Source organism: Ammospiza caudacuta, chromosome 31 (assembly GCF_027887145.1).
Source record: "Ammospiza caudacuta isolate bAmmCau1 chromosome 31, bAmmCau1.pri, whole genome shotgun sequence".
NCBI classification, from domain to species: domain Eukaryota; kingdom Metazoa; phylum Chordata; class Aves; order Passeriformes; family Passerellidae; genus Ammospiza; species Ammospiza caudacuta.
In genome coordinates this window covers 635,028-654,814 of record NC_080623.1, presented here as the reverse complement: position 1 = coordinate 654,814, position 19,787 = coordinate 635,028, and the positions used below count along the sequence as shown (strand labels likewise).

The 19,787-nt window shown below is 48.5% G+C and overlaps 2 protein-coding genes across 2 annotated transcripts; one reads left to right on the top strand and one right to left on the bottom strand.

The window, feature by feature from the left end:
- Positions 1-746: 746 nt before the first annotated feature.
- LOC131569697 (uncharacterized) lies at positions 747-4,458 on the top strand. Its single transcript, XM_058821960.1, has 4 exons — positions 747-753; positions 824-2,159; positions 2,219-2,369; positions 2,500-4,458. Exons 1-4 carry the CDS (start codon positions 747-749, stop codon positions 3,985-3,987), a joined length of 2,982 nt encoding a protein of 993 aa, XP_058677943.1. The 3' UTR covers positions 3,988-4,458.
- An 11,371-nt stretch (positions 4,459-15,829) lies between these two features.
- On the bottom strand, positions 15,830-19,551 carry LOC131569696 (uncharacterized). The gene is made up of 4 exons (XM_058821959.1): positions 19,545-19,551; positions 18,139-19,474; positions 17,929-18,079; positions 15,830-17,798 (listed from the first exon to the last, which is right to left on the bottom strand). The coding sequence occupies exons 1-4, from the start codon at positions 19,549-19,551 to the stop codon at positions 16,311-16,313; spliced, it is 2,982 nt and encodes a 993-aa protein (XP_058677942.1). The 3' UTR covers positions 15,830-16,310.
- Between the last annotated feature and the right edge of the window lie 236 nt (positions 19,552-19,787).

Sequence of the window (19,787 nt, the reverse complement as noted above, 5' to 3'; positions counted from 1 at the left end):
ATGCAACATCCAATTACACAGAAAACATTTATCATAGCAGTAACTTCATTAATTTAGCTCATTTCACCTAGAAACCTTTAAACACGTAAGCTGTTGAGGTACCTGTGGTAGTCAGGGAGAGGCGCTGTGGAAGATGTCGCGATGTCACGGAAAGCCAGGACCCTCTGTTCCCCATAGATAAGACCCTCAGTTATTCATAGATAAGAAATTAACATAGGAATGTGGCCCCACTAACAGTAGGAATGTTGCCCCACTGAAACCAGTAACTTTCCACTCCTTACCCAGTACTTTTCCATTCCCTACTAACTATAGATAAGAAAGACAAACCCCTTTTTGACGTAGAGACCCCCAAGACTATAAGACCCCAGAAGAAGAAGTAATAAACGCCTTTTGACCGTCCACCACATTGGTGTCTGCGTGTGTCATTGGCCCGAACGGCCCTGGAGAGTGGGCTGTTGAGCTGTACCTCAGAACCAGGTCGCCTGCCTTGGAATAGAAGGCAACATTCTGGTGCCGGAACCCGGGACAGCGGCTTGCGCCCGGCGAACGGGGACACTCCTGGAACGAGGACGGCGGCTGCGGCAGCAGGTCTGACCGCAGCGGGGGGGGACGCCCCCCGGACCAGCTTGGACCATGGAATCCACAGCGAAGGTCGTAAGTCAGGCTCATGAGTGATGGGGAATTAAAGGTGAGCTCAGGAATTCTAATCTTGCTATTGCAAGGCTCCTAGAGCTGGGGACGATCAAATGTCCGGTAAATATATTATACTCGGAAGCGCGGGAGAAGTGCACTGCCGCCTCAGCAGAGGACTCTAAGTCCGCAGGCAGTGGTAAAAACCTCAAAGCGTGGGGGAAAGTAGAAGAGGCCCTACGCAAGACGTTAGAAGAACAGGAGACGCGGGAAGCCGCGCGTATACGTTTATTAGCTACACCAAAGCCGGCTGTGGGGGCCGCGACGCAGACCGCCTCTGAGAGCGATCGGATTGAAGGCGGGAATATGCGGGGGCTGGGCGCGTTCCACCCCTTCCCGAGCCCGAGCCCAGACCCCCCAGAGCCCCCAGGAGACCCCCCGGAACCCCCAGGGGACCCCCCGACCTTCCCGCGGAGCCCGCCAGGTCCTAGCCCCCCCGCGGAACCGTCCGAAAAAGCCGCGGTTTCTCTATCCGTCTCTTCCCCGCCGGCCGCCGGTCCGGCGCAAGAAGCAGAGCAGCGCGCGCGATGCTTCTGGCAGGGACTCGTGGAGAAGGCGCGGAACGAGGCCGGATTGTCGGACCCCGCCGGGATCGGTAAAAACTCGCCCCCGCCATGTGCGTTTAAAAATGGCGCCGAACCACATGGCGAGGGCGGAAGGGAGGAGGCGGGGGACGGAAACGCAGTCAGCCCGCTTAACAACGCATGCGCGGGCAAGCGGGGAGACGGGGCGGCCACCGCGGTAGAGTGCAAAACCAATCAGAGCGCTCTATTCAAATTAGGTCCTTATAGGGCAAGGACCTCCCCCGGCAGGAGGCGGGGGGACCACAGGGGGAGGGAGCGACACCACCCCCAAAGGGAGGAGCGAGGTCGAAGCCGCACAAAACGGCACGGAGCGCCGGAAGTGTACCGGCAGTCAGCTTCCGGCTCAGAGTCAAGTAACAGCTGCTCAGACAGCTCGGAAGAGCCGACCAAGCCCGGCTGGGACTCGGAAACCGAGAGAGCAGAATTGGTGCGGTTTCGAGCGAAACCGAATAAAGCTTTAAACAATATCGGGAGGCAATCGCGACACAAACTCACCGATTGGGGAAAAATAAAAGCAGCCTGTGGGGACCGGGCACCGGCAGCCTCCATGCACGCTTTCCCGGGGGGGGTTGCCAGAGCGTGGGGGAGCCAACAAAGGGCATATACCCCAGTTAACCCAAAAGAAGCCAAAGCGATTTCAGAAATAGGGATCAACTCAGCTGTAGTACCCACTCTCGAGGACAACCTTTCTAGCAATAACGATCTGCTCACTTTTGATATTACGCAAATAAACTGCATGCATTTTCATGGGGCGGGGCGGATTGTATTTAAGCAGGAATGGCAGGACGACCGCGTTAGCCCAGGCTTCCGGGGAAGGGCAGCAACTCAGCGAGCTGTCCCCAGCCGGCACAGCTTTCCCAGGCAGCACCCCAGAGACCCGCGCGGGTGAGACCCAAGCACCAAGGGTGTTTCTGTGTGATTTTGCTGTTGGGGCTCGTCGCCAGAGGGCAAGCCAGCCCAGACCACTACCCCCATCGGCCGTTCAGGTGGGTCATGCAACACCTTAGTAGTGGCAAAGCACTCAGAGAAATCACCACTCCAAACAACCCATCCTTCGTGCTCCGCATCACCGACCAGTTTCTGGGACAGCCAAGGGTAAACCCCTATTCCCCACACGTCAGACACTCGTACCTATCCTACTGGTGCCCAGCTTCAAACCCTGGGAAAAGCTACTGCAATTACCCAGGGTGGGGATATTGTGGGCACTGGGGCTGCGAAACCATAGTTACAGATGCCAGACTGTCGGGGCCTGGGTGGGATCCACAAGAGCCAGACAAATTCTTACAGTTCACCTGGGCACCCATCGGCTGCAAAATACCCTTCTTCTTTTTGCGAAAAGCCCCATCGAAACCAACATAAAATCCCTAACTTTCGGGCGTGCACAGATTACAACATGACGGTCTTGCAGCCAGATCACGCTAGCTGGGCCACAGGCAGAACGTGGACAGTGGTCCTTCAAGGGTCAAAAGAGAGGGTGAACGTGCAAATTATCAGGCTCCAACCGTCAGCACCCCGAGCAGTCGGACCCAACAAAGTGATTAAAAGTGTGCCGAAAGGGAGAAACATAACCTACCCCAAAACCTTACCCACAGGGGTCAGCAAAGTCCCGACCGGTCAAGCAGAAACCTTTCAGATGAGCCGCTTAACCGAGTCAGACGCAGACCCAATCCTTCGTATGTTAGAAGCTACCTTTGTATCCCTGAACGAATCCAACCCTAACCTAACCAAATCCTGCTGGCTTTGTTACGATGTCAAACCCCCCTTTTACGAAGGAGTCACTTTAAACACTCCCTTCAGTTATTCCTCAGCCGACGCCCCTCACCAGTGCAGATGGGAAACCCCTCGCAAAGGAATCACCCTGAGTCAAGTCACAGGCCGAGGCAGATGCTTTGGCAATGCAACCCTAGCTAAGCGGAAAGGCAACGTCTGCACCAAAATTGTCAAGCCTAACAGGAAAAACAATAAGTGGGCAGTCCCATCCACATCGGGGATGTGGGTTTGCCAGCGATCCGGAGTGAGCCCCTGTGTGTTTCTTCCCAAATTCAATGACTCTAACGACTTCTGTGTCCAGGTTCTGATTGTTCCTAGGGTCCTGTACCACTCAGACGAAGAGATGTACCATCTTCTTGAGGGACCCAGCCGGATCCACAAAAGAGAAATAATAACAGGTATAACTATCGCAATGCTGCTCGGTCTGGGAGCAGCAGGAACGGCCACAGGTGTCTCAGCCCTAGCGACACAGCACCAAGGACTGTCCCAGCTGCAGGCAACAATTGATGAGGACCTGCAGAGGATCGAGAAATCCATCTCCTTTCTAGAGAAGTCGGTCTCCTCACTCTCGGAAAAGGTCTTGCAGAACAGGCGAGGCCTGGACCTCCTGTTCATGCAGCAAGGGGGCCTGTGTGCCGCCTTGAAAGAGGAATGTAGTTTCTATGCAGACCACACGGGAGTCGTGAGAGACTCCATGACAGAACTCCGGAACAGACTGGCTCAGAGGCAGAGAGACAGGGAAGCCCAACAGAGCTGGTACGAGTCTTGGTTCAATCAATCACCTTGGCTAACCACTCTGATTTCTGCCTTGATAGGTCCATTGGCAATGCTGTTTCTAACAGTCACCTTCGGACCATGCCTGCTGAACAAACTGGTCTCATTCGTTCAGAGCCGACTGGAACGGACCAGCATCCAGTTCATAGGGCGACGACAATTGCTGTGAATTCGACCAGGGAATTCACCCAAGGAACACTGCCAGTCACAAGATTTTCCAAACTTGTCTGGCAAAAGAAACTCAGGTTTCCCAAAATCCCTTTCCCTTGTCAAGCTACAACCTTATACCTCATTTCAGTACCCACGTACATGACTACCTCATTCATTTGTGAAAAGGGGAGGGGAGATGTGGTAGTCAGGGAGAGGCGCTGTGGAAGATGTCACGATGTCACGGAAAGCCAAGACCCTCTGTTCCCCATAGATAAGACCCTCAGTTACTCATAGATAAGAAATTAACATAGGAATGTGGCCCCACTAACAGTAGGAATGTTGCCCCACTGAAACCAGTAACTTTCCACTCCTTACCCAGTACTTTTCCATTCCCTACTAACTATAGATAAGAAAGACAAACCCCTTTTTGACGTAGAGACCCCCAAGACTATAAGACCCCAGAAGAAGAAGTAATAAACGCCTTTTGACCGTCCACCACATTGGTGTCTGCGTGTGTCATTGGCCCGAACGGCCCTGGAGAGTGGGCTGTTGAGCTGTACCTCAGAACCAGGTCGCCTGCCTTGGAATAGAAGGCAACAGGTACCCAAAAATGTTATATATAAAGAGCATTAGAAGGAGAAAAGAGAGAGACAGAAAGACAGAAGCTCTATAGAAAGACACACATATGACTATCAGTTCCTAGGGTTCCAGTGTGGGTGAGACACAAACCCCAGGAGAAGGCAGAGTCCATACCAGGGGCTGACCTTTTGCTTGGTGTTTTTAAGCCCCCAGGCCTTTGTGAACCTCCCCCCAGGTGGGATTTCTGATTGCTCGGGCAATCAGGGCTGGGTTAGCACTGTCCCCACTGTGTGACTGATTCACAGCTCATCCCACAGTGTCTCAGGACATTGATCTCATCCAGCCTCTGACCCAGTGACCATGGTGACACCGGGAAACCTCATGCAACCATGGGTCAGTTGTGACCAGGTGGGTCCAAGGACACAATGGTGACACTGGGGAACCTCATGGAACCATGGGTCAGTTGTGACAATGTGGGTCTGTTCAAGATTGCAATGCAAGACGTTTTCTATTACCATCTGTATGGCAGATTATCTTTTGTCAAGTGGGCAGTTTGCCTTATCTCTCTCTTTGAGTGACCACAATCACTCCTCCCTTGGGAGGGGACATCTGCTGATAACAGGCTATTGAATGTCTCTGCATGACTGATAAGAACTATAACATCCCATTGAGAGATGTGAGCCCAGAGGGAGGAGCCAAGCATTGCTACCCAGATATAATCCAGAGGTTTTTGAGACACCAGCACGGCTTTCTCCATGGGATTCCCCAGAAAAACAGCAGCTGTGTCTTCTCCCATTGGGTCTTCGGAGGAAGAATACATCCTTCTCTACAGATCCCCCTTGCTCCAACAGAACCACACCTGACACTTCAGGAGGTCTGCAGGCACATTTCCAATTGGACTGCCACCAACACCCTGACCCACAGGGTGTCAGGTTGGGTTCTGACTCTGTCAGTGTTGTTCTAGTGTACTGTACTGTTTATTTTATCATTTTATTTTTTTCCTTTCCCTATTAAAGAACTGTTATTTCCTGTTCCTATATTTTTGCCTGAGAGCCCCTTAATTTAAAATTTATAGCAATTGAGAGGGATGGGGAGGATTTACATTCTCCATTTCAGGGGTGGCTCCTGCCTTCCTTAGCAGACTCCTGTTTTTGCAAACCAAGACAGTATTGATGACACTGACAGGGTCAATGCTGTGGGTGTTGATCACACTGACAGGGTTCTGCTGTGGGTATTGATCACACTGGCAAGGTCAATGCTGTGGGTATTGATCACACTGACAGGGTCCTGATGTGGGTATTGATCACATTGAAAGGGTCAATGCTATGTGTATTGCTCACCATGAGATGCTCAATGCTGTGGGTATTGATCACACTGACAGGGTCAATGCTGTTTCTGCTGTAGGGGACACACTCTTGGGGTGGGCACTGGTCCCACTGTGAATAAATGTTGGGCAGGATGAAAGTTTTACAAGGAACTCTCACAGATATGTATGCATGGCAGAATGATTTTTAAATGTAGAATCTGATGAAGGAATAGAAATGAAAGCAAGTTTTGATATAGAAGAAAAGAATTACCAAGCCAGTCTTACTGGATAACCAAGAAGGCAAAGAGCGTATTTGTTAGAAGGGGTTTTTATGACTTAGAGCAAAGGATAAACCCACCTCAAACAAGAAGATGTTTTTACCAAGCAGGAAGATAGCACAGGCAAACAAGGCAGCAAAGCTGCAAGTAGAAAAAAGGTCTCAGAATTTTCCACTGCAAGAAAACTGAAAAACAACTTCTAGTCTAAAATGTGATGTACTAACTTTTAGTGATTGGAGAACAGTAACATGAATATGGTAATTGTAGTGGTTATAACAGGCTATAGATAACATTTAAGGTGTAGATTGGGTCTACTGTGTTAGGATGCTCATCATAGAAGAGTATATAATATAATAAAAGTAAACAAATATAATAAATAGATAAGAAAATATATCATAGAACTCTTTTTGGAAATATATAACTAAAAATATAAAATATAAATATATTAAAATATTAGCAAGAAATTAAAGTAATGAATACATTAAAAATAAAAAATAAAATAAAAGTATATTATTAAATAAAATAATTATTTAAAAATATAATAAAGGTATATAATATATGCAAAACCAAAGGGTCTCCAGGTCTGCCTGCAGCTGGAGCTGACTGCTGTGGGCACAGCTCAGTCACCCACGGCCCTGGACTGCTGTGACACCTTGGATGGAATAAACTGCATTTTGTGTACAATAAACTGCATTTTGTACACAATAAACTGCATTTCGGGTACGATAAACTACATTTTGTGTACAACAAACTGCATTTTGGATATAATAAACTGCATTTTGTATACAATAAACTGCATTTTGTGTACACTAAACTGCATTTTGGAGAGCAGCCTGGAGTCCCACATCCCTCATTCAGCTCTCACAGGTGTGGGTGATGAAGATGAAGCTGATGATGATGATGATGGTGTGAGCAGTGTCATGGTGATGCTGTCAGTGGTGTTGGATGAGGAAGATGTTGGTGATGGATGTCACCATAGTGTGGGTGCTGGGATATGTGGTGATGATGATGATGATGATGATGATGATGATGATGATGATGATGATGATGATGAAGAAGATGCTGTGAGCAGTGTCCCAGCCTGCCCTGCTCAGGAAGGCAGAGGGAGCCCTGGGAGCCCCAGAGTGGCTCCGCTCATGGTGGGAAAGAAACCAGAGACCCCCAGGGCTGTGTGAGGGGGGACAGACACAGGGACAGTTAGACAGACAGGGGACAGACACAGGGACAGACATGGGGACAGACAGACAGACAGACATATGGACGGGGAAGAGACACAGGGACAGACACAGGGACAGACAGAAGGACAGACAGAGGGACAGGGGCATGAGCACACACCCATCCATATGAGAAAAGCACCCATGAACACACAGAGTTGCTTTGCTGAAGGGTTTTTTGATTATTGATAATTGAATACTGATTATCAATCATTGATTATCAATTATCGATTATCAATTGTTCCAGGGCCATTCCCAGGCTCCCAGGGCACCTCTCCAGGGATGATCAAATCCTGATGGCCTGACAGGGACAGGAGCTGAGTGTGACCCCAGGGTGACGCCAGGGTGACCCCAGTGTGTCTCCAGAGCCCCCCAGAGACATCCAAACCCCCCCAGAGTCCCCCAGGACCATCCCAAACTGGGGCAGGCTGGGGGGATACTGGGGGCTCTGGGATGTCCTCAGTGCCATCCCCAGCACAGAGGACGCTCTGAGCCCAGGACTGGTCTATACTGGGATGCACTGGTCTATACTGGGATGCACTGGGGTGCAGTGGCATGCACACTGGTCTATACTGGTCCATACTGGGATGCCCCCAGTGCCATCCCCAGCACAGCTCCGGGTACCCACTTCAGCCCTCTGCATTCTGAAGCCTTTGGGTTTCTGCAGAGAGGGGGCAGAGGGCACTGGGGTCACCACGGGGTCACCGGGGTCACTGAGGGGTCACCAGCCCAGCCGGGCGGGGGGCCCAGCTAACCCCCTGTATCCCCCAGTTCCCCCCAGTTCCCCTCATTCCATCCCGGTCCATCCCAGTTCCCCCCAACTCCCCCCAGTCCATCCAAGTTCCTCCCCCAGTTACCCCAGTTCCCCCCAGTCCATCCCAGTCCATCCCAGTATCTCCCAGTTTCCCCCAGTTCTTCTCAGTTCGTCCCAGTATTCCCCAGTTCCCCTAGTATCCCCCAGTTCATCCCAGTATCTCCCAGTCCATCCCAGTTCCTCCCAAGCCCATCTCAGTATCCCCAGCCTATCCCAGTCCATCCCAGTCCATTCCATTTCCCCCAGTCCATCCCAGTTCCCCCAGTCTCACCTTGATGCAGCCTCCAATGCCTCCCACGATCCCGGACTGCGGGGGAAGATCAAAGGGGATTTGGGATTAGGATTTGGGGGTTTGGGGATTTGGGATTTAAAGGTTTGGGGATTTGGGGATTTGGGGATTTAGGGATTTGGGATTTTGGGATTGGGGGCTTTTGGGGATTGGGAGATTGGGGTTTGGGGGATTGGGGATTTCGATTTGGGATTGGGGGGGTTGGGTATTTGGGAGATTTGGGGTTTGGGGGATTTTGGGATTAGGGATTTGGGGATTTGGGATTTGGGAATTTAGGAGTTTGGGGATTTGGAGATTTGGGGGATTGGTGATTTGGAGATTTGGGGGGTTTGGGGATTTGCGGCTGTACTGGGATGTCCTGGGCTATAATGGTACCCACGTGGCCATAACCGATGCCACCAATTTGCTGTGGGGAGAGCAGGAGATGTCCCCAACGTCACTGGGGTGTCCCCATTACCACCCAGTGCCCCCCAGTGCCCCCCAGTGTCCCCCCAGTCCATCCCAGTATCTCCCAGTCCATCTCAGTCCATTCCAGTGCTCCCAGTGCCCCCAGTCTCACACCAGCACAGATCACTCCGCTGCCCGCCATCTTGGCCTGGGCAGGGACAGCAAAGGTTGGTCAGGGGATGGGATGGGATGGGATGGGATGAGGAGCCCCAAAAGGATGAGATGGGATGGGATCCATGGAATGGATGGGATTTTTGGGGAGCCCCAACAAAATGGAATGGGATCAATGGGATCAATGAGCAGGGATGGAATGGGATCAATGGGATCAATAGAATGGGATGGGTGGGATTAAGGATGGGATCGGGAATCCCAAAGGAATGGGATGGGATCCATGGGATGGGATCCATGGGATGGATGGGATGGGATGGGATTTCTGGGGAGACCCCAGCCCTGAGCCCAGCCCAGGGCCCTGCAGCCTCACCTGGCTCTGAGCTGGCAGGCACAGCAGGATGGAGAAGAGCAGGGCCACGCTGAGAACAGCCACCTTCATCTTCCTCTGGCTCTGGGCAGCGGTGCCTGAGGCTGCAGCAGGTGAGGAGCACCTTTATCCCTGCCGGGACTCCTCCCTGCACCCTCCCTGCCAGCCCCCAGGCCAAAGCCCGGCTTGGCACAGCCCCCAGCCCTGGCCACAAGCCCAGCCCTGGCACAGAGCCCATCCCACCCCACCTGTGGCACGGATCCAGCCCCCTCGCCCGGCATCCCTCCAGCTTCCTGCACGGGGCAGCTGCCCCTGGAAGGGCCCAGGCACCTGGGGGGCCAAGGGGGGCAGGCAGGGAGCCAAAGGCACCTGGGGACCCTGTGGGGACAAACCCCAGTCCAACGCAATCCATCCTCCAACAGCTCCCCAGTCTCGGGGTTTTGTTGCTCAGGGTGACCCCAGATGTGGCACAAAGTCTCTTTTCCCATCCTGGCAGTCAGAGGAGTCAGACCTCTTCATTTCTCGTTCCCAAGGTTGTTTATTGTTTTTTATCTATAAAATTCTTTCTCTGCCTGCCCAGGTCCACTCAGCAAGACAGTCCAGGCACTCTACCTCCTTTGGGGTGATGTTATATTTTTATATATATACTTTATATACTATATATACTTTATATATTTATATGTTTTATAGATATTTATATATTACTATTTACACATATTTTATATGTTACAATTTTTACATATTTTTACATATTTATATATATCTTATATTTGTATTTTATTATTATATATTTATTTATATTTATAGATATAATGTTTTTATCTATTTATGTATTCTATTTTGTATATATTTATACATATTTTTATATATTTATATTTTATTTATATATTTATTTAGAATTATATAATATTTATTTATCTATTTGTTTATTTATGTATTTTAGATTTCTATTTTTTTGAAAACTACGTGTAAAATATTTACAATTCCTTCCCAATGCCCATCACCTACATTAGACAGTGAGCTTCTACCCTAAACTAACCCAAAAAGTGCCGCCATCACCCAGACAATGGAGGCCAAGAAGAAGAAGAAGGACAAAGGCTGGACACACCCAGATCCCCCCATCTTGCCCCCTGAACCCCCACTCTAAAAACCCCAAAATTCTCCATTTTCACCCTGTGACAAATTCACTCGCATTCCACTCAAACTCTCTTGCCTTGTAATTCTTCCCATCAAGGTGGGGATTTGCTCCAAGGGTCACAATCCCAGTCCCAGCTGTCCTGGGCTCTGAGCCCCCCTGGAGCCATCCAAGACAGACAGATAGACATGCTGGGGCCTGACGGCCCAGGGGAGATCCCCTGCCTGCCCCACTGTCCGACCCAGCCCAACTGGATCCTGCTGGATCCCCCAATCCAATCCTGCTCCTGTGCGCCATGGAGAGAGATTTGGGGATCAGAATCTAATTTTATTGTGGGATACAATAAATACATAATAATATATTGGGGACATATCATTATATATTTTTAAATTGTCAATATTATTAATATTAAAGTATTATTATTTATTAAAATTTTAAATAATATAATAATTATTATATGTATATTAAATTATATAGTATACATATTTTAATAATATAAAATTATATACTACTAAATTATATAATTATAAATGATATCTCTTATTAAATTATTATAATAGTTTAGCTATTATTAATATAATATATAATTAAATTATCAATATTATTACTATTAAAATGTACTATAATATAAATAATAAATATATAATAATATCTCATTTCAGGGACACCAGCAATGTGTGCTGCAATGATTGGGTAACAATCACACACACAAATTTATGCAAATAAATAATAGATGTGCTAAATAAATAGATAAATAAATAAAGTATAATTAATAGATGCAAATAAATATTAAATATGCAAATAAATACATTTGGCAGAGTTTAATGAGATTTTCTTTTTCTGCTGAACCTGTCTCATTTAATCTCCTTGCAATCCAGGTCTAATTTTCACAGCTCCCTTTGCTTTTGCCATCCTGGTATCAAATCTCTGCTGTTCCCCAGGCCCAGAGTCCATCCCCTGCCTGGTGTCCCCCAACATCCCAACAGCTCCCAGAGCCCCAGGGCTGGCCCTGAGCAGGGCTCCCCTTCCTGCCCGCGGCTCCAGCCCAGCCCTGAGCCCTGGCAGGGGGGAAAATGGGATTTAATCATTGGCTTTGGGCAAATATTCACATGGAAATTGTATGTGCTGTGTCAGAAAGTTGTGCTGGGTTAACTTTTTAGTAGTTTGGTAAATCTAATTTTAGGGTAAAACATAATGTTAAAATAGAAACTCTGCTATGTGAGATACTTTTTTTTAAAGAAAGGACTTGCACTGAGATAGCAGCTACAGGACACTTAATCTTTCAGAGAATTTATTGGTTTCTTATCATAAAAAATGAACTTTTTCCCACCTTGAATGTGCTGTTAAAATTCAGAGGAAGAAGCTGACACTGACCAGAATCGTGTGTTTGAATGGAATTTATGCATCATGTATGAGGGGTATGAACATGCAGCAGGTTATTGCTTTTAAGGGTTAATCCTCTGTTGATGTGGGTCCTTCCTTGTGCTAATTTTGCCCAGAAAAAGGTACCCCGACTGTCCAGAACTCTTTGTTTTTATTTTCTCATATTGTCCTAATCCAAATTATCCAGATTATTACTACTCTAACTGCATTGCTATTTTTATAACCGTTTTATTACCATTAAACTTTTACAATTTCCAACTCAAGTTCTTTGCAGGGCTTTTCCCCAGGTGGCCCCGAGGGCTCAGAGCAAGGAGAGTCCCTGGCAAAATGCAGTTTATTGTACCCAAAATGCAGTTTATTGTACTCAAAATGCAGTTTATTGTATCCCGCCCTCTGGCAGGGCTCCCAGAGCTGCCAGAGCCTCCATTGCCCACGGACACCCAGGGACGTTTCCAGGAGATGTTCTCTCCTCGGGACACTGCCCACACTGCAGGGACCTGGGGTGGGACAGGGGGGAAACCCTGCAGGGCCTGCCCCGACTGTTTGCCTTGGATTGGGGAGCACCAGCAGTGATCTGGAAGGTTCCAGAAGGTTTTCCTGTTATCTGTGGGTGCTTTGTGCCTCCTTTGTGCACAATTCAGGAATGGTGTTGGCTCAGGGACATTCCCAGCCCTGCACACCCCAGGGGCCGTTCCAGATGATCCCAGCCTTGGCTCCATGGGCTCTGCTCTCACCTGCTCCTGGTTTGGGATCATTGGAAGAGGGAAATGTTCCCAGTTTGGTGTCTGGGGCAGGGATGGGCTGGAGAAGTGACCAGGGCGAGGCTGAGGTGCAGCTGATCCGCCCTGGGCTGTGTCCCTGCCTCTCCCTGGCAGCAACCTGGAAAATTCCTGATTTCCCTCTCATCCATCCCGAGGGATTTTTTCCCCACTCAGGTTCCAAATCAATTCCTGGCCTGGCCATTGTCCCCAGGCTGTGACCACAGGGGGAACAGAGGAGCCTGATCTACCCACATTTACATCTTCTGAGAGCCTGGATGAGGGATGTGGGACTCCATGCAGCTCTTCAAAATGCAGTTTATTGTACCCAAAATCCAGTTTATTGTCTCCAAAATCAAGTTTATTGTCTCCAAAATGCAGTTTATTGTACACAAAATCCAGTTCATTATATCCAAAATGCAGTTCATTGTACCCAAGGTGTCACAGCAGTCCAGGTCCGTGGGTGACAGAGCTGTGCCCACAGCTGTCAGCTCCAGCTGAAGGCAGGCCTGGAGACCCCTTGGTTTTGGTTATATTATATACTTTTATTTTATGATTTTTTTATAGATTTAAAATTATATTTATTTTATTTTATTTTCAATATGTGTTTTAAAATTTTACTTTAAAATCTGTATATTTTTCTATTTTTATTTTGATATATTATTATTGTTTTATTTATTTTTATAATTATATATTTTATTATCAATTTTTAAATTAGTCATTATTTTTTATATTAATATATTGTATTTCATTTTAAAATATTTTTATATTTCAATAATGTACTCCTTTTTATTTTAATATTATATTATTTATTTTATTTATTTTATTCTAATATATTTTATTATATATTTCTATGATATATTTTATTATATATATTTAATTTATTTTATTTTAATTTATTTTATTTTATTTTATTTTGAATATATCTTTCCTTTATTTTAAAAATATATTTATATATTTCATTTTATAAATTTATTTATTTATTATTTTTATATATTATTATGCATTTTATAATATTCCTTTATTATATTATTATTTATTTTTTATATTCTATTTTTATTTATTTTTAACTTCATAATGGTGCATTTTTTAATTTTATTTTTTATATTTTTATTATATATTTTATTCTATGTATACACTTTTATTATATTATCTACTTTTCTTTGCTGAGCATCGAAGAACAGTAGAACACATCTATACCTTAACTGTTATCTATTGCCTATCATAACCACTACAATTACCATATTCATTTTTAATTACCATATTCATGTTACTATTCTCCAGTCACTAAAAGTTAGTACATTACAGTTTAAGCTAGAAGTTGTTTTTCAGTTTTCTTGCAGTGGAAAATTCTGAGACCTTTTTTCTACTTGCAGCTTTGCTGCCTTGTTTGCCTGTGCTATCTTCCTGCTCAGTAAAAACATCTTCTTGTTTGAGGTGGGTTTATCCTTTGCTCTAAGTCATAAAAACCCCTTCTAACAAATACGCTCTTTGCCTTCTTGGTTATCCAGTAAGACTGGCTTGGTAATTCTTTTCTTCTATATCAAAACTTGCTTTCATTTCTATTCCTTCATCAGATTCTACATTTAAAAATCATTCTGCCATGCATACATATCTGTGAGAGTTCCTTGTAAAACTTTCATCCTGCCCAACATTTATTCACAGTGGGACCAGTGCCCACCCCAAGAGTGTGTCCCCTACAGCAGAAACAGCATTGACCCTGTCAGTGTGATCAATACCCACAGCATTGAGCATCTCATGGTGAGCAATACACATAGCATTGACCCTTTCAATGTGATCAATACCCACATCAGGACCCTGTCAGTGTGATCAATACCCACAGCATTGACCTTGCCAGTGTGATCAATACCCACAGCAGAACCCTGTCAGTGTGATCAACACCCACAGCATTGACCCTGTCAGTGTCATCAATACTGTCTTGGTTTGCAAAAACAGGAGTCTGCTAAGGAAGGCAGGAGCCACCCCTGAAATGGAGAATGTAAATCCTCCCCATCCCTCTCAATTGCTATAAATTTTAAATTAAGGGGCTCTCAGGCAAAAATATAGGAACAGGAAATAACAGTTCTTTAATAGGGAAAGGAAAAAAATAAAATGATAAAATAAACAGTACAGTACACTAGAACAACACTGACAGAGTCAGAACCCAACCTGACACCCTGTGGGTCAGGGTGTTGGTGGCAGTCCAATTGGAAATGTGCCTGCAGACCTCCTGAAGTGTCAGGTGTGGTTCTGTTGGAGCAAGGGGGATCTGTAGAGAAGGATGTATTCTTCCTCCGAAGACCCAATGGGAGAAGACACAGCTGCTGTTTTTCTGGGGAATCCCATGGAGAAAGCCGTGCTGGTGTCTCAAAAACCTCTGGATTATATCTGGGTAGCAATGCTTGGCTCCTCCCTCTGGGCTCACATCTCTCAATGGGATGTTATAGTTCTTATCAGTCATGCAGAGACATTCAATAGCCTGTTATCAGCAGATGTCCCCTCCCAAGGGAGGAGTGATTGTGGTCACTCAAAGAGAGAGATAAGGCAAACTGCCCACTTGACAAAAGATAATCTGCCATACAGATGGTAATAGAAAACGTCTTGCATTGCAATCTTGAACAGACCCACATTGTCACAACTGACCCATGGTTCCATGAGGTTCCCCAGTGTCACCATTGTGTCCTTGGACCCACCTGGTCACAACTGACCCATGGTTGCATGAGGTTTCCCGGTGTCACCATGGTCACTGGGTCAGAGGCTGGATGAGATCAATGTCCTGAGACACTGTGGGATGAGCTGTGAATCAGTCACACAGTGGGGACAGTGCTAACCCAGCCCTGATTGCCCGAGCAATCAGAAATCCCACCTGGGGGGAGGTTCACAAAGGCCTGGGGGCTTAAAAACACCAAGCAAAAGGTCAGCCCCTGGTATGGACTCTGCCTTCTCCTGGGGTTTGTGTCTCACCCACACTGGAACCCTAGGAACTGATAGTCATATGTGTGTCTTTCTATAGAGCTTCTGTCTTTCTGTCTCTCTCTTTTCTCCTTCTAATGCTCTTTATATATAACATTTTTGGGTACCTGTTGCCTTCTATTCCAAGGCAGGCGACCTGGTTCTGAGGTACAGCTCAACAGCCCACTCTCCAGGGCCGTTCGGGCCAATGACACACGCAGACACCAATGTGGTGGACGGTCAAAAGGCGTTTATTACTTCTTCTTCTGGGGTCTTATAGTCTTGGGGGTCTCTACGTCAAAAAGGGGTTTGTCTTTCTTATCTATAGTTAGTAGGGAATGGAAAAGTACTGGGTAAGGAGTGGAAAGTTACTGGTTTCAGTGGGGCAACATTCCTACTGTTAGTGGGGCCACATTCCTATGTTAATTTCTTATCTATGAGTAACTGAGGGTCTTATCTATGGGGAACAGAGGGTCTTGGCTTTCCGTGACATCGTGACATCTTCCACAGCGCCTCTCCCTGACTACCACATCTCCCCTCCCCTTTTCACAAATGAATGAGGTAGTCATGTACGTGGGTACTGAAATGAGGTATAAGGTTGTAGCTTGACAAGGGAAAGGGATTTTGGGAAACCTGAGTTTCTTTTGCCAGACAAGTTTGGAAAATCTTGTGACTGGCAGTGTTCCTTGGGTGAATTCCCTGGTCGAATTCACAGCAATTGTCGTCGCCCTATGAACTGGATGCTGGTCCGTTCCAGTCGGCTCTGAACGAATGAGACCAGTTTGTTCAGCAGGCATGGTCCGAAGGTGACTGTTAGAAACAGCATTGCCAATGGACCTATCAAGGCAGAAATCAGAGTGGTTAGCCAAGGTGATTGATTGAACCAAGACTCGTACCAGCTCTGTTGGGCTTCCCTGTCTCTCTGCCTCTGAGCCAGTCTGTTCCGGAGTTCTGTCATGGAGTCTCTCACGACTCCCGTGTGGTCTGCATAGAAACTACATTCCTCTTTCAAGGCGGCACACAGGCCCCCTTGCTGCATGAACAGGAGGTCCAGGCCTCGCCTGTTCTGCAAGACCTTTTCCGAGAGTGAGGAGACCGACTTCTCTAGAAAGGAGATGGATTTCTCGATCCTCTGCAGGTCCTCATCAATTGTTGCCTGCAGCTGGGACAGTCCTTGGTGCTGTGTCGCTAGGGCTGAGACACCTGTGGCCGTTCCTGCTGCTCCCAGACCGAGCAGCATTGCGATAGTTATACCTGTTATTATTTCTCTTTTGTGGATCCGGCTGGGTCCCTCAAGAAGATGGTACATCTCTTCGTCTGAGTGGTACAGGACCCTAGGAACAATCAGAACCTGGACACAGAAGTCGTTAGAGTCATTGAATTTGGGAAGAAACACACAGGGGCTCACTCCGGATCGCTGGCAAACCCACATCCCCGATGTGGATGGGACTGCCCACTTATTGTTTTTCCTGTTAGGCTTGACAATTTTGGTGCAGACGTTGCCTTTCCGCTTAGCTAGGGTTGCATTGCCAAAGCATCTGCCTCGGCCTGTGACTTGACTCAGGGTGATTCCTTTGCGAGGGGTTTCCCATCTGCACTGGTGAGGGGCGTCGGCTGAGGAATAACTGAAGGGAGTGTTTAAAGTGACTCCTTCGTAAAAGGGGGGTTTGACATCGTAACAAAGCCAGCAGGATTTGGTTAGGTTAGGGTTGGATTCGTTCAGGGATACAAAGGTAGCTTCTAACATACGAAGGATTGGGTCTGCGTCTGACTCGGTTAAGCGGCTCATCTGAAAGGTTTCTGCTTGACCGGTCGGGACTTTGCTGACCCCTGTGGGTAAGGTTTTGGGGTAGGTTATGTTTCTCCCTTTCGGCACACTTTTAATCACTTTGTTGGGTCCGACTGCTCGGGGTGCTGACGGTTGGAGCCTGATAATTTGCACGTTCACCCTCTCTTTTGACCCTTGAAGGACCACTGTCCACGTTCTGCCTGTGGCCCAGCTAGCGTGATCTGGCTGCAAGACCGTCATGTTGTAATCTGTGCACGCCCGAAAGTTAGGGATTTTATGTTGGTTTCGATGGGGCTTTTCGCAAAAAGAAGAAGGGTATTTTGCAGCCGATGGGTGCCCAGGTGAACTGTAAGAATTTGTCTGGCTCTTGTGGATCCCACCCAGGCCCCGACAGTCTGGCATCTGTAACTATGGTTTCGCAGCCCCAGTGCCCACAATATCCCCACCCTGGGTAATTGCAGTAGCTTTTCCCAGGGTTTGAAGCTGGGCACCAGTAGGATAGGTACGAGTGTCTGACGTGTGGGGAATAGGGGTTTACCCTTGGCTGTCCCAGAAACTGGTCGGTGATGCGGAGCACGAAGGATGGGTTGTTTGGAGTGGTGATTTCTCTGAGTGCTTTGCCACTACTAAGGTGTTGCATGACCCACCTGAACGGCCGATGGGGGTAGTGGTCTGGGCTGGCTTGCCCTCTGGCGACGAGCCCCAACAGCAAAATCACACAGAAACACCCTTGGTGCTTGGGTCTCACCCGCGCGGGTCTCTGGGGTGCTGCCTGGGAAAGCTGTGCCGGCTGGGGACAGCTCGCTGAGTTGCTGCCCTTCCCCGGAAGCCTGGGCTAACGCGGTCGTCCTGCCATTCCTGCTTAAATACAATCCGCCCCGCCCCATGAAAATGCATGCAGTTTATTTGCGTAATATCAAAAGTGAGCAGATCGTTATTGCTAGAAAGGTTGTCCTCGAGAGTGGGTACTACAGCTGAGTTGATCCCTATTTCTGAAATCGCTTTGGCTTCTTTTGGGTTAACTGGGGTATATGCCCTTTGTTGGCTCCCCCACGCTCTGGCAACCCCCCCCGGGAAAGCGTGCATGGAGGCTGCCGGTGCCCGGTCCCCACAGGCTGCTTTTATTTTTCCCCAATCGGTGAGTTTGTGTCGCGATTGCCTCCCGATATTGTTTAAAGCTTTATTCGGTTTCGCTCGAAACCGCACCAATTCTGCTCTCTCGGTTTCCGAGTCCCAGCCGGGCTTGGTCGGCTCTTCCGAGCTGTCTGAGCAGCTGTTACTTGACTCTGAGCCGGAAGCTGACTGCCGGTACACTTCCGGCGCTCCGTGCCGTTTTGTGCGGCTTCGACCTCGCTCCTCCCTTTGGGGGTGGTGTCGCTCCCTCCCCCTGTGGTCCCCCCGCCTCCTGCCGGGGGAGGTCCTTGCCCTATAAGGACCTAATTTGAATAGAGCGCTCTGATTGGTTTTGCACTCTACCGCGGTGGCCGCCCCGTCTCCCCGCTTGCCCGCGCATGCGTTGTTAAGCGGGCTGACTGCGTTTCCGTCCCCCGCCTCCTCCCTTCCGCCCTCGCCATGTGGTTCGGCGCCATTTTTAAACGCACATGGCGGGGGCGAGTTTTTACCGATCCCGGCGGGGTCCGACAATCCGGCCTCGTTCCGCGCCTTCTCCACGAGTCCCTGCCAGAAGCATCGCGCGCGCTGCTCTGCTTCTTGCGCCGGACCGGCGGCCGGCGGGGAAGAGACGGATAGAGAAACCGCGGCTTTTTCGGACGGTTCCGCGGGGGGGCTAGGACCTGGCGGGCTCCGCGGGAAGGTCGGGGGGTCCCCTGGGGGTTCCGGGGGGTCTCCTGGGGGCTCTGGGGGGTCTGGGCTCGGGCTCGGGAAGGGGTGGAACGCGCCCAGCCCCCGCATATTCCCGCCTTCAATCCGATCGCTCTCAGAGGCGGTCTGCGTCGCGGCCCCCACAGCCGGCTTTGGTGTAGCTAATAAACGTATACGCGCGGCTTCCCGCGTCTCCTGTTCTTCTAACGTCTTGCGTAGGGCCTCTTCTACTTTCCCCCACGCTTTGAGGTTTTTACCACTGCCTGCGGACTTAGAGTCCTCTGCTGAGGCGGCAGTGCACTTCTCCCGCGCTTCCGAGTATAATATATTTACCGGACATTTGATCGTCCCCAGCTCTAGGAGCCTTGCAATAGCAAGATTAGAATTCCTGAGCTCACCTTTAATTCCCCATCACTCATGAGCCTGACTTACGACCTTCGCTGTGGATTCCATGGTCCAAGCTGGTCCGGGGGGCGTCCCCCCCCGCTGCGGTCAGACCTGCTGCCGCAGCCGCCGTCCTCGTTCCAGGAGTGTCCCCGTTCGCCGGGCGCAAGCCGCTGTCCCGGGTTCCGGCAC

Bases quoted from the DNA above. Each gene is read 5' to 3' on its own strand.
- LOC131569697 (XM_058821960.1), top strand. The intron at 2,160-2,218 runs GTGAGACCCAAG...GCTCGTCGCCAG, and splicing joins CACCCCAGAGACCCGCGCGG to AGGGCAAGCCAGCCCAGACC. The intron at 2,370-2,499 runs GTAAACCCCTAT...GCGAAACCATAG, and splicing joins AGTTTCTGGGACAGCCAAGG to TTACAGATGCCAGACTGTCG.
- LOC131569696 (XM_058821959.1), bottom strand. The intron at 18,080-18,138 runs GTGAGACCCAAG...GCTCGTCGCCAG, and splicing joins CACCCCAGAGACCCGCGCGG to AGGGCAAGCCAGCCCAGACC. The intron at 17,799-17,928 runs GTAAACCCCTAT...GCGAAACCATAG, and splicing joins AGTTTCTGGGACAGCCAAGG to TTACAGATGCCAGACTGTCG.